Source organism: Ursus maritimus, unplaced genomic scaffold, assembly GCF_017311325.1.
Source record: "Ursus maritimus isolate PB19 unplaced genomic scaffold, ASM1731132v1 scaffold_17, whole genome shotgun sequence".
Lineage (NCBI taxonomy): Eukaryota > Metazoa > Chordata > Mammalia > Carnivora > Ursidae > Ursus > Ursus maritimus.
Genome location: NW_024424119.1, coordinates 56246164 through 56260087, shown reverse-complemented (window position 1 = coordinate 56260087; position 13924 = coordinate 56246164). Strand labels below are relative to the sequence as shown.

At 52.1% G+C, this 13924-nt stretch overlaps 1 protein-coding gene across 1 annotated transcript in view; it reads right to left on the bottom strand.

The window, feature by feature from the left end:
* Nucleotides 1–13924, bottom strand: part of CFAP77 (cilia and flagella associated protein 77) — a 127143-nt gene that overhangs the window by 49279 nt on the left and 63940 nt on the right. Inside the window, exons 3-4 of the mRNA XM_040632108.1 lie at nt 5482–5581; nt 4716–4944 (exon numbers count right to left, since the gene is read on the bottom strand). Of these exons, the coding sequence (XP_040488042.1) occupies nt 4716–4944; nt 5482–5581 (329 nt within the window). The remainder of the gene's footprint in view (nt 1–4715; nt 4945–5481; nt 5582–13924) is intronic.

Here is a 13924-nt window from a genome sequence, read left to right as displayed (position 1 = left end):
AGCAAAGGAAGCAGCAGTTAGCGGAGGGACCAGGATGGCCAGTCTACACTGGGGGGCTGCAAACTTAGCGTCCCCCAGGACCAGACAAATAGCAAAAAGGAGAGAAGCCAGGCTGGGTGGGATGGGCTAGATGGAAGAGCATGCATAGATTCTGTCCAAAAGGGGCCCTGCCTCCTGGCCCCAGCCCCTGGTGCCAGGCAGGGGTGCAGACCCCGGTTGTCCAACTTCTGACTTTTTAGGGTAAGCGGGAAATCCAGGTTTTTATATGAAGTCTCCTGATTTTTTAAAATGCGGCACCTCATTCAAACTTTATAATTACTGCATGGGCCGATCATCGCCGTGGGTCGACTCGTCCGTGGCCCCAGCTTGTGACCGCAAGCCCACATGGGCTCTGTTTCCCGATCATTGCTTGGGGCCCCCCTTCTTTTAGCCACACCAGCTCATGAACTGAAATGTACCTTTCCGATGTAGTGACAGTCTGCAAAAAAATCGCTGTGGATCGGAAACCAAATCAGTTAACTGGAAAGGAAATAATTCAATAAGCCCAAATTCAGGTTTGGATCGCATCTGGTACGGAGAGGCTGAGGGGGTGGGCGGGCAGGTGGAGGCGCGCGCCGGCCCCCCACCCGTTATTTTGTGTATCGTAAGATACATGAAGGGCAAGAGGATTTGATATCTGGGGGACAGGAGGAATAGCTGTGGTCAGAATTTTATCTCGCGTGGCACTTGGCCCACTCATTAGCATCCCTAGCTTGGCATGAGTTTTCTGTGTCTTTAGTCTGAGATGGGACTTTATTATTTTTTTTTAACGTATCTGTACTTGTGAGTAAATGGCACTCATTTGTTTCTTTGTCTATTTATTTATCGGACCAAATCGCCCCAACAACTCCTCGGGTAATCGTGTGTAATCAGATTTGGTTTTTTAACATGCTTTTAAAGTAAAGAAATAAATACAATCGAGGCTTGTAAAAGGTGATCATTAGGAAATGAGCCTCGGCCCCATAACTTTAAAGTAATAGCCCCATTATGGAGAGGGGCGCTCCTCTTTGAACTGCTCCTTGCACTTACGTGGTGAGGCGGAGGGGCTCTGCAGGCAGGCTGGGCATCTCGGTAAAAGCTTTTCCAGCAGCCACTTAACCTCCACTTAGGAAGAAATAAAGCGGAATTGATGCTGATTTGGGCCTACTTTGGGGGATATTTTTGCTCCGTAAAAGCCCTTTTGCTTGCAATTTGCTGAGCTGCCCTGTCACATGAGAAAGGGCTGCTGTTGATAAAGATAAAGGTTTATGGCCACGATATTTGCTGCTAACAGCAACCTAATGCAGCATTTTCATTTTTGTGCAATTAATGTTAACGTCTGCTACGAAAATTGTCATTAAATACCATTTTAAAATCCATTCAATTTGCATATGCAAAGCCCATTTACCATCACAGAAGATATAGCCGGCACTTCATCACGTCCTTCCCCTGGAATTGTAGCCACTCGGTTTTATAGCAATTTAAGATTTTATATTGAAAGCCAGATGATAATGGATGTCCTTCCTGAGCCCAGCTGACTTAAGCTTTTCCGTTGTACGTGGAATAACGCAGCCCCAGGACTAGCAGCTATGGGTGTTCGCACTGCACCTCGGTCCCGAGGAGGCAAGGTATGGAAAGGAGCACTGGACAGGGAGTCTGCCCGCCTGGCTCTAGGTCAGGCTCTTGTCAGGTCACAACTTGCTCGAGAAAGTCTCTTCACCTCCCTGAACTTCTGCTTTCTTGTTTTACTTATTTTATTGTTTTTTAAGGTTTTATTTATTTATTTTAGAGAGAAAGAGGGAGGAGGAGGAGCAAAGGGAGAGAGACAAGTAGACTCCGCACTGAGCACAGAGCCTGACACAGGGCTCGATCTCACAACCCTGAGAGCATGACCTGAGCCGCAATCAAGAATCAGATGCCCAACGGGCTGAGCCACCCAGGCGCCCTGTTCATTTTATTTTTTACCTTTTTTAAAGGAAGTTTTATGGCCAATGTGGGGCTTGAACTCATGACCCCAGGATCAAGAGTCACACGCTCTATCGACTGAGGCAGCCAAGTGCCCCTGCTTTCTTGTTTTAAATAAGGGCTTTGAACTAGGTGATGGCAATGTTTTATGTCTTCCACAATTTTTTCTTAAAGATTCATTCACTGATTTAGAGAGAGAGAGAGTGGTGGTGAGGGGCACAGGGGAGGGAGGCCCGAAGGGGGGGCTCGATCTCACAAACCTGAGATCACCACCTGAGCCGAAACCAAGAGTCGGACACAACCGACTGCACCACCCAGGGCCCCTAAAATTGTGTTTTTAAATATAAGCACATCAGGTTGAGAACCCATATCGGGGAGGTCAATTCATTTCTCCCTGCCTAAGCTGGACAAGTAACCGTGCCGAGCTCCTGCACGGGGTTTTAAAGACAGGGAAGGGAAATTGGCATAGAGATCAAACATAATCCGGGAATCCTGGAATGCCGAGTTACTGCTGTAACACCCTACTTACGGATGAGGAATTGGAAGCCTTGGAGGGGAAACAGCCGGGGGCCATGCTGGGACTAGACCCCCAGGCTGACTCCTAACCAGAGCTGCTCCCAGAAATCATACTGTCCTGGAGACACCGGTGACCAGCCCAGATCTGGCGCATAGTGGGACTCTCTGTCCCTCTGCACTCCGGGCAGTCTTGGGAAACCTTGCCTTGCCTTGGAGGGACTGACTGGGGCCATTACTTCAGAGGCGGGCGAAGGATGGTGTGCAGATGATGAGTTAATCCAGTCTAGAAATGACTTTCCAATGTGTCTCCAGTGTCACAGTCCAGGTTTTGAGGGCTGGTGAATAGAAATGCATTTCAGGCGAGACAGATGTCTGCAAGAGGTGGGAGAGCTTACCGCAGAGATGATGCTGATCTGATCTCTGGGAGCAAGTAGGTTTTACTAGGTAGGGTCATGAGAATACGCAGGGAAAAGCATGCAAAAGTATGGTGACTCACGCTGTGGAAAACACTCCAGCGGTTCCTGAAAAAACTTAACCTAGAATCCCATATGACCCAGCAATTCCACTCGTGGGCAGATGTCCCAAAAGAATTGAAAACAGGGGCTCAAACAGATATTTGCACACCCAGGTTCACAGCAGCACCATGCACAAAAGGTGGAAATGACCCAAATGTCCATCGATGGATAAATGGATCAACAAAGCATAGTGTATACACACAATGGGATATCGTTTTACCTTAAAAAGGAAGCAAATTCGGACACCTGCTATGGACATGGATGAACCTCGAAGACATCATGGTAAATGAAATAAGCCAGATACGAAAGAGCAAATATTGCATGATTCCATTTAGATGAGGCATCTACAGTTTCAAAATCATAGAGGCAGAAAGCAGAGTGCTGGCTACCAAGAGCTGAGGGTTGGGAGGAACAGAGAGAGAGCGTTTACTGGGTGGGGACCGAGTTTCAGTCTGGGACGAAGAGGAAGTTCTGGAGACGGATGGTGGCGGTGGTTCACGGCTCGAATGGACTTAATGCCACTGAACCGGACATTTAAAAATAGTACATCTTACCACAATAAAAAATGATTAGAAAAAAAGTTAAAGATAAGGAACCACCCAGAAAATAAATAAATAAAGTATACTAGCGGAGCCTGAGAAAGTCACCTATCCAGGACCCGTGGGATGGGGGTGGGAAAGTGGCTTGATCCACACAGATGGACCAAGATATTGGCTTCTCAGGCTCGGGCATCTGTGGGGTGGGGGGGTCTTGGGGCAGCTGGACGCCTCAGGCCACTTTTTGCCAGCTGTGAGCGCTTCTGTTTATTTCTACGGTGCGAGGCATAAACACCAGTGATTTTTGTGACGTTTGTACTGTGACATAGTTTGGGTTAGGAAGGCTTGCGGTATCCAGCATCCGCTGGTTTTGTCTGCTCTTGTGTTCTGTTCTCCTCCTTCTGGGCTCAGAACCTCGGTTTCTGCATCTTTTCCACCAGCAGCCCCTGGGGCCTGTGGACCCGGATTCCAACCACCCATCCCCTCCCAGAAGGGGCAGGTGATCAGGCCTGGCCAATCAGGGCCTCAGAATCTCCTGGTCTCAGCAATTGGTTCAGAGGCAGACATGTGACCCAGGACTGGCCAATCAGTGTACTTCACAATCCCTACTCACAGGGGTTGGTTCAGGGAGAGGCAAGGCTCTAAAATTGGACCAAAGAATCTTAATCTCAAGTCTCTGTTGAACTTTCTGTGCCCTTCCCGTGGAGAATGGAACTGTTCTTGGTCATTTTGCCACGTGAGGAAGAAGCTTGTCAGAGAATGAAGCCAGGACTGGAGAGACACACCAAATACTGATAACATCCCTCGATTACCTAGATCAAGCTATGCCTGAAGCTGTGTACCCCAGAGCTCTCAATCATATAAGCCAGTAAATTCCACTTAAAAAAACACCAAGGCAGTTTGAGTTGAGATTTGATTACATGCAACCACATTCTGCTTTTATGGAATGCCATGCGTTCCAGAGCTGGGACATGGGTTAACGTGTCTGCTGCTGAACCAATCACTGTGACCAAGGTTTGTGAGACACACTCATTGACCAGGCCTGGAACACTCGCCCCTTCCTGGAGTCAGAAGTCATGCCCCACATTGTTCCCTAACTCAGTCACCTCTGAGCACCCTCCCACCCCATTGTGACGGATGGAGCCTTGAGTGCCAGCCACCTTACCGTGTGGGGGTCCCAAACGTCATATTTGGTGGGAGAGAGGGCAGTTCCTTCTTGACGTGCCGGTCATCCTGGTCACTGATCCGGATGTCGTTGAGCCGACGGTAGAGGAAGTTCTCCCGAGCAGTTACCAGGCCGGCTTTCACTGCCCCACGGTTCATGGTGATGTAATTCCGGGTCAGCTCGTGGGGACAGGTGGGCTGCGGCTTAAACACGTTCCAGTGTCCGATGGCTGGGGCAGGGAGAGACAGCACCATGGTGCGGCAGTCAGTCTGGGAGGAGAAGCAGTTGGTGGCTCCTGACTGAGAAGAAACCGGGGCATGCACACCTTCCCATTAACCCGGAGCCTGCTGCGGGACAGCCCCGCTTGGCCCGCTGGAAAGGGAGGGGTCAGGATTCCCAGAGATTCCAGAGGGCGCCTGAGCATCCTTTGCAGAGCAGGGTTCGCCTGGCCCTTACGTCCTCGGGGCCATCTGAGGGTTGATCCTGAGCCCCTTCTGTGCTCGAAGCTCACACGGAGCAGAGCGCAGTCTTGCCCGGGGACAAGGTTCCACCCTGGCTGGGGCCCGTACTGTTTCCCTGCTACCTTCGACCTGGACTCTGTCTGGACCTCCCCACCTCGACCAAGCCCCGACTGTGGTTTCCACCAGAATCATGCCCTGGGGCAGACCCCATGACTCTGGCTCTTTCCCCGGAGCATGGCCAGCTGCCGAGTGGCCAGCCTGGGTTGAGAGCTCAAGTCCTGGGGCTGCAGAGTCTGCTTGCTCACCTTCGGGGACCCCTCCATCCAGCCCCCGGGTGTAGAGTCCATAATTAAAATCAATCCCAGGCAGACTGCAACTCCTTTCCCGGGGCTTCCCGAGTTCAGCCTGTTTGGGGAAAGACAGAGAGCAGAGGTGAGGAGTGGGATCCCAGACCTAACACTCGAATAAACTCAGCAACGGGGGTCATCAGATGCTCGCTTGGCCCCAGGCCCCGTGGGTGACCTGCAGGGCTACTGGGTGTGGATGACAGAGACCTCCCTGAGAGGGCCACACAGACACACGCTGGAGAAGCCTGCCGGGGGTGCTCATCCTGGGGGACAAGTGAGCAGAGTCAAGTCAGGAGGGCCCCTGGGGTCTTGAAAGAGGAGGCACGTTTGTCCAGTGGAAGGGGGCGGTACAAGTCCCTGCCCCAAGCAGCTGCATTTGGGGTCCAGCCTAAATCAGCCTGGCCGGAGCGGGACATGACTCACCCTTGCAGATATTCTGGAAGGCCTTCTTCAGAGGTTCACCCGGAGGCCCTTTTTGGGGTGGGGTGGGGCCATCTCTCCTACCTGACTCTTCATTCCTACCAAAGATGGCTTATATCGCGGTCACTGTAGCTCATGGGGATGTCGATGCCTTCTAGAATCCTCACCTGCAGGTGGGGCTATGGTGACAAGGCCCACTACCACCTTCCCAGGGGCTGGATGGCTTCCCTCACTCTCTGGGTTTCTGGTGAACTCCTCCTTGCCCCACAGAACGGGGTTGTAGGAACAAAATTGCCCTATCACCGACCACACGATTCCCCATTTTATAGATAGGGAAGCAGACACCTAGACAGACGGTCACGATCCCCACGATCCTCCCTGAGCTCAGAGGTCCTATCCTGTGCAGTGCTTAGAACATCTCCTCTGCTTCTTCGAGCCCTGGTTGGATTCTGACCGAGTCCCACATACAATGTTCAGTCCTTCCTGTGCTTCTCCCATTGGGTCCTCACCACCGCCCTGTGAGGCAGATCCCATCGCCAGCCCCATTTCTCAGATGAGGAAGCTGAGGCACAGACAAGTCAGACAGTTTGCGCAAGGCCACACAGTAGGAAGTGGCCAAGCTGGGATTTGAACCCAAGCCGTGTGTCTCCAGCCCACACTCAGATCCACCAGCTGAACAAACACCCACGAGCCAGCCTGCCTGGATTATAAATTCCCACACAGCCAGAACCATGACTTGTATTGCCTTCCCTTTCCTGGTGGCACATTGCAGGTGCTCAAAAACCTCTTCCTCTGGGAAGCTCTCCCAGATTGCCTTCAGTCCAGACAACTTTCCCTGTTATATGGCATCGGGGGCCCTGAGCTCCACCTACGGGGCACTTTCAAAATGACCCAGTAATACCTCCGTAGCACAGACGGGCTTTGACAATATGACACTCAGGGAAAGAGCCAGTCACCAAGGATGACGTATTGCATGATTTCATTGACGTGAAATGTCTCAAATAGCAAGTCCATAGGGACAGAAAGTAGATTAGTGGTGGCTTACGGGTGGGAGGGAGATGGGAATGGAATGCTTGTGGTGGGGGGGTGATGGCTAAGAGGTGTCCTTAAATTGGTGGTAGTGATGGTTGCCCGAGTGTGTGAATATGCGAAAAGCCACTGGATTGTACACTTTATTTGGGTGAATTGTATGGTACGTGAATTATATCTCAGTAAAGCCATTAGAAATTACAAAGCAGTATAATTAAGTCATTAATTGCATGATGATCAGCTTAATGTCTGTCTCCCCTGGAGAATGTGCTCTCAGTCTTTATTTATTTTAAGGGTAATTTTTTTAGTTTTTTTTTTTTTTAAAGATAAACCTTATTTTTTTTAAAGCAGTTTTATGTTTACAGCAAAATTGAGCAGGAAGTGCAGAGATTGCCCTCTGCCCTCCTTATTCTCACCTCTTTTTCCCTGTGCCCAGCACAGAATAGATGCTGGTAAGTAGGGGCGGAAGGAAGGAAGGAAGGAAGGAAGGAAGGAAGGAAGGGAGGGAGAAAGGAAGGGAGGGAGGAAGGAAGGAAGGGAGGAAGGAAGGAAATGCGTCCTTGGAGACCCTATCAGTTCTCTTCTATACATTGTTCTCCCTCTTCTTTCCCATCAAATCCCAGGCCCACCTCCCTTGAGAGGGTTGGAGCTCTGGGTTCCACGCAAATGCACAGAGCCTCTGCTGGATGGTTTGCTTTGAATTCCTTCTGCAAGACTCACTCTGAGCTGCAGACAAAGCTCTGGCTTCTCATTTGTTTATGAAAATGATCTGGCCTCTCCAGTGACTGCAGGAGAAGTTAATTAAAATGTGACTTCTCCAGGAGAGGCCCCCGCCTCCCTCAGGGCAGGTGCAGGTGGGCAGACTTCCAGCTGGCAAAGGAACGACAGACAGACTCAGGAGCTGGCTGTTACATTGGGGCTGGGGGAGGCAGGGTGAGGAAGCAGAGAAGCACGCGGGTGCCTGTCTCTGCACTTTCCACCAAGAGTTGTTAGGGAATCAACAACTGCCCAAACACTTTGAAGCCTTAGGCTGCAAGAATCATCCCAATGGAAGGTCCACCCATTCTTTCACTCCTCAAATATTTATTTTGTACCTACTCTGCACCAAGCCCTGCATTGGGAGTTCTAAGGTGAACAAAGCAGATTCACAGTCTTTGCCCTTATGAAATTTATCGTTTTGCAAAAAGGACAACTGAAAAGTAACAATAGTCAAGTGCACCAAGGGGTTGGATTGGAGGAACACGGGTTGCCTCTAGCTCTAAAAATCGGAGTCCATAGAATAAGCGAAGATTTTTGCGATACATATATCTGGCAAAGGACTCTTATCCATCATATATAAAGAGCTGCTACAAATCAATAAGGAAAAAAAGGGCAGGTGATCCTATAGAAGGATGAGCAAGAGACTTGAACAGGCACTTCATTAAGAGGATGTCCAAGTGGCCAAGATCCATATTCCAACTTGTTTAATGTCTGAGAAATGCAAAGTAAAAACTCAATGCTATTGGTGAGAACGTGGAGCAAGCAGAACACAGATGCACTTGGCGGGAAGTATAAACAGCTACTGTGGAAAACCATGTAGCCATATCTATTAAAGCTGAATGTACGCCTACCTGGTAACCCAGCCGTTCCCTCCTGGACACCCAACAGAACAAGTGCCCATGTCCAAAAAAGACGTGTCTGAGAACGCTCACAGCACCTCAATTCCTACTGGCCAAGTACCGGAAACAATCCAAATGGCCATTATAGGTGGATCAAAAAGTTGTGACATAATCATTCCATAGAACACTCCCTAGCAGCGGTTCTCAGTTACGGGCAATTTTGGCCTCCCAGAGGACACCTGGCTATGTTGGAGACATTTTGAGTTGTCGCAACTCGGGAAGGAGTTCTACCTTCCACATGGAGGGTGGAGGCCAGGGGTACCGCTAACCATCCTGCACGCACAATACAGCCCTCGCCTCCAACAACGAAGAATTATCTGGCCCCAAATGCCGATAGTGCCAAGGCTGGGAAATCCCACACCACAGCAACAACAAGAACATAGCCACATACAACCGTACGGCGGCCCTCGCGCGAAGTGTGGGATGAAAGAAGCCAGACATGCAAGGGGCCCACAGAGGGAGCTCGGGTGCCCTTGGGGCAGGGGTGGTGGCTGAGAGCAGCACGCAGGGACTTCGGGGGCGCTGGTCCTGCTGCTTCCTGGGCTGATGTAGGTGCCCTGCACGCCGCGCAGTCCTGCCTGCTGGCCTCCTTCAGAACCCATTCATCTGGCCACAGGCTGAAAGAGCAATGTGTTCTCCAGCACCGCCAAGACCCCTCTTCACGCCAGCACTGTGTAAGCACCGGCACAAGACGAACAATTTGTTAGGTCCCAGAGGGCTCTCTGCTACGTGCTTTTTTGTCGGTGGATTCACCTCTGGAATTCCCCGAGTGCTGGTTTTGTCATTTGCTCTAACTTTTCCAAACTGGAGTATCAGCCGGCGGGAATGAGATAGAGCTCCCCAAGAGTTCAGCGGAGAAGGGGTTCAGCCCCCCAGCCCCGCAGCTGGACTTGCTTCCCTCTCGGGCAGGTCGCCCCCCAGCATTTTAGAGGACCACCAAAGGGTCCCTGGGCCCATCTCGAGAACACCCCCGGAGCTGTGCGCAGACCATCTGTCCAGGCTAGTACTGTGGGAGTGCTCCCTGACCTTTTCCCGGGTTCCACCCATCCCCTGAAACTCCCGCGCCTAAAATCTGCCCTTGGCAGCTCAGTCCTTCAGGTCTGGAGGCCGGCTGCCTCGGGGTCCCTGTGTTCACAGGTGGATGCCCAGAGGAACAGCAGACTCACCCAAGACCAGCTCAGCTGACCGATGAGATGAGCTCACGGGCCCACCTTGTGCCAACGCCGCTGACCACACTGACACCTGTCATCACGGTGACCACGCGCCAGGCTCCTTCACCTCCGTCTCCTCTAATGCTTAAAACCATCCCGCAACGTGGTTGCTACTGTCCCGGCTCGCAGGTGGAGAAACAGAGGCCCAGACAGCTTTAGGGCCTTATTTGCCGCACCGCTAATGAGAGGCCAAGGCAGGAGTTGAACCCACGTCTGACTCCACGTGGTCTCTGCTGCCTCTGAACTACTCACTTGGCGTTTGCATGAACTATCCATCACCTTCCCGTGCACGCCAGGCTCAGCTCTGCAGGCAAGATGTTGCTCACGCGGAGGGGGCCTGCCTGTGACTTCTTCGCACCGCCCTCCACACACACACAGTATGTACATCGTAGCCTTACGCCCAGGAGGGCCCCGGGGCAAGTCTGCTGTGTTCATCTATAGCTTGGGATTGCGGGAAGAGCTGCCACTTCAGAAAACAGTAGGCCTGATGTGACCTGCACACAGGACAGGAAGTCATGACCAGGTCAGGGAAAAGTGGGCAGGAAAAGACAGAAAGATGCCGACCTTGGATTGGCATTTCAGAGTCCCCTGACCTGAAGAAGACTCTAGTGGGTCAGCAAGGGAGGGCCGAAGAGCCAAGGGTTCTCTGAGGGGCTTCTCAGAAGCAGGGAGGAGCATTGAGCCTGAGGCGGAAGGGCCTGGCGCTGATCCTGGCCTCCTTTCCCAGCTTGTCCACAGAGGCCTTCTAGAAGCCTGCACAGAGAAGCTGCCTGGCAGAGGGGTCTGCAGGACTCGGGGCTCCTCAGGGGAGCTGTGTGAAGCCAGCTAAGGATCGACAAGCAGGTGCTCAGAGCTCCTGACCCTGAACTTCCAGACGCAGGCAAGGGAGTTGTGACAGACATGAGATCAGCAGCCATTGAGATGCAAGGTAATATGAGGTCTGATGGTATTGATCACCTGCTTTGCCATGGCAACCACACTGTGATATCCATGAAACTGATGAGATTGGCCACAAATCTCAGCTTTGATTGGCCACTCGGGTCCCCAAGCTTCCTGCCCCCACCCCCCAGCCCTGAACAGGATGAGAGACAGCCCAGAGGCAACAGCTCTCAAACTGGAATGTGCAAAGGTCCTGGGGTAGATGGCATGTCCAGGCTGTTGGGCCATGTGAAGGCTGTAAGCACCTTCCCCACACGGGGATCCCTTGGGACCACCACACTCTCTTTGCTGCAGAAGTAAAGAAAAGAATGAGGAAGGGAGTTAACATTTACTGAGCACTTCCTATGTGCCAGGCTCATGTTATGTGCTCTCATTTAGCAAACCTTTTTACTGAGCATTTACTCTGTTCTGAGAGCTTCTAGTGCTTCTCCCTGAACTCCGCCAATCCCATTTTACAGATGGCAAAACTGAAGGTTCACACCTGCCCAAGGCCACCCCAGTAGTAAATGGAGCAGCCAAGGTAAAACTCAGCTCTCTCAGACATGCCGACCCCACAGCCGGCCTCCCAGCAGCTCTCTGAGGGAGGTCACATCATCACCACTGGACAGATGGGGAAGTCGAGGCTCAGGAAGGGAAGGGACCCGTGAACCCCTTTCAGCCTGCCCCTGCAAGCCCCCCTGGCATTTCCCACGTCTGAGGGCAGAATTCCAAGGCGGGTCTTGCAAAATCCGCAAGGTCTTTCAAGAGGCACGCCTCAGCTCTGTACCGCGGGACGGGAGAAACGTAGGAAGCTATTCAAATAAGGCCCAGTAGCCCGGATCCCTCGTGGTGGAGGTGCTCGAGTCGAGAGGTGTTGGGAGGTGGGAGCAGGAGCCGGGCTCTGCATGGGAGCACGCCGCCCTCCTCAGCAGCGTTCAAACTGTGCCTTTTGCTGAGTTTCCTCTGTCACAAAGTGGCTTGGCTGGAATACAGCTCTGGGTGACAGCTGTCCCCATCAGCAGACAGCTTCATTAAACCTCATTAAGATGTCATCCCTTGCTGCCTTATTTCCCGTCTCTCAGCTCTAATTAAAACCAGCTCTCTCCCTGTCCCAGGGGTCCCGGGATTCTCTGGGCTCCTTCTGCACCGCACGCAGCTCCCTCCGCCGCTTGCATGAAGGACCAGGCCCTGGACACGGGCCCCCGATCAGGCCGGGCAGGCAGCCCTCCCCCCTCACTGGCAGAAGCCCCCTCGGAACAGCCAGTCCCCGGCGTGAGGACCACTGGGGCTTTCCAGGGGCAGGTCCAGGGGGCGGTTCCTTCAGGCTGCCACCTTGCTCTGAAGTCACCTGAGGGCCGGAAGGACGGCCCCTAGCCCTGGAGCCTCACCAGACCCGGTTCTCCGCAGAACAACCTCACAATGAGGGAGCTGGCCTTGCAATTCAAGTCTAAGAATTTCCCACCTGATACACTTTCGAAAATTCTTAACCAGCCCCTGGTTTCCAGCCAAGAGGCGAAAAGGGGTGAAATCAGTTGCCTTTATTTCTTGGATGGCCCAAACTGGATCTGACTGTGGGCCAACGAACAGGGGGCATTTCCAAGATGGGTTTTCAGTCTGGGAGCTCGGTACTCAGTCCATCCGGAGAAATCCCCGTAGGGAATCCCTCCCATTCCCTGGGCACCACACAGAATGCCGCTCATTAACCCTCTAGCCCAGCGTCCGAACTAAATGAACGTTTGTCCGACAGTTGAAAAGCCTCCACTCACTTTCCTGCATCCTGTTAAAGTGCAGTTACGTGAAATCCCACAGTTATTGCCTGGTAGTTATTAAATAAATATCTGTACACGGCTATAGCCATGCACGCGTATGCTCACACATACCATCGCGCTCATGGAGGGATAGTTCATTATTATAAAACAACTTAAGATCCTCGAATGAAAAGCACAATATAAATGCAAATTGTGATCCTGATTAGCATAGAGGATATTTATTTATTTCCATAATGAGAACCTCAGATAAACAATCATGTGAAATAAGGTGCATTATGCATCAAAGGACTCCAGCTCCGTCTTAGAAGCCAGACTCTTTGAACCATGTACATTGTGTGTGAGTGGCAGTTGAACACCGAATAATGATACTAAAAAGGCACACATGGGAAGACCGCATCCATATATGATCAAAGGCATATAAAATAATGTCAGGTGAAAAAAAAAACACAGCAGGATTCAGAGTTTTACATATACTATGGTTACGACCGTGTAAAAAAAAAGACTTCATTGAAAAAAATACTGGAAGGAAACACAACGTAACTGATGGTGTGAGGGTGTGTAGTTAGAGAAGGGGGCCTTGGGAGAGGGCGCTGAGCGTTTACTTTTATTATCGAAAGAGTCAGAGGCAGAGTTAGAGCGTATGTTTCTCTTTCCTGTGCACCTGCCAAGGGCCACAGTTCAGGGTCTTCTCCTGTGTCAGTACAATTACAAGGGTTATCATAGGGGTGGAGCTGGCTGCCCCAGGTGGAGGAAGGTGTGGAGGAGGGGAGGCCGCGGGCCCAGCGTGAGGATACGGGAAGCCGGCTTGTTAATGTCACACAGAACTGAGTCCCAGTTCTGCCACGTCCCGTGTGACCTTGGGCAAGTCCCTTAATACCCCCTCCCGCCGCCCGCCCTGGGGCCACACTGAGTGCGTAGCGGGATCTGGCCCAGGCTGTGGCTTCGGCTGCTGCTGTGGTTAGAGTTGGTGTTACTGGAGTAGCTCTCCAGCTCAGGCCACGGGGAGTCCCCGTGACACCTGCCGGGCCACCCCGCTCTCACGGCCGGCCGGGGCTGCCCGTGTTTGGCCGCCGGCCTGGTTCCTCCATCTCCCTGGGGCGGCCCGGGCTCCCTTCTCCCTCTGTGCTGCCAGGACTGTTCCTGCAACTGATGTATGGCCCTTGCGTTGAGGCGGTCACGGTGACAGGGCCCCTGCGCTCCCTCCCCTCCCCCGCCGACAGCTTGAAACCAGGTCCTTCATTTGCATTTACATGATCTCGCTGTGCAGCTTACGAGATCGAGAGATTTATTTGCCACTTAGCTTGGTGTTTGATTACACTCGGAGAAGGCGGCGAGCGGCAAAGTGCATGGAGGCGTCGCTGCGAGCCTGGGCCTCTGGGGGCCGGTAACTCAACGG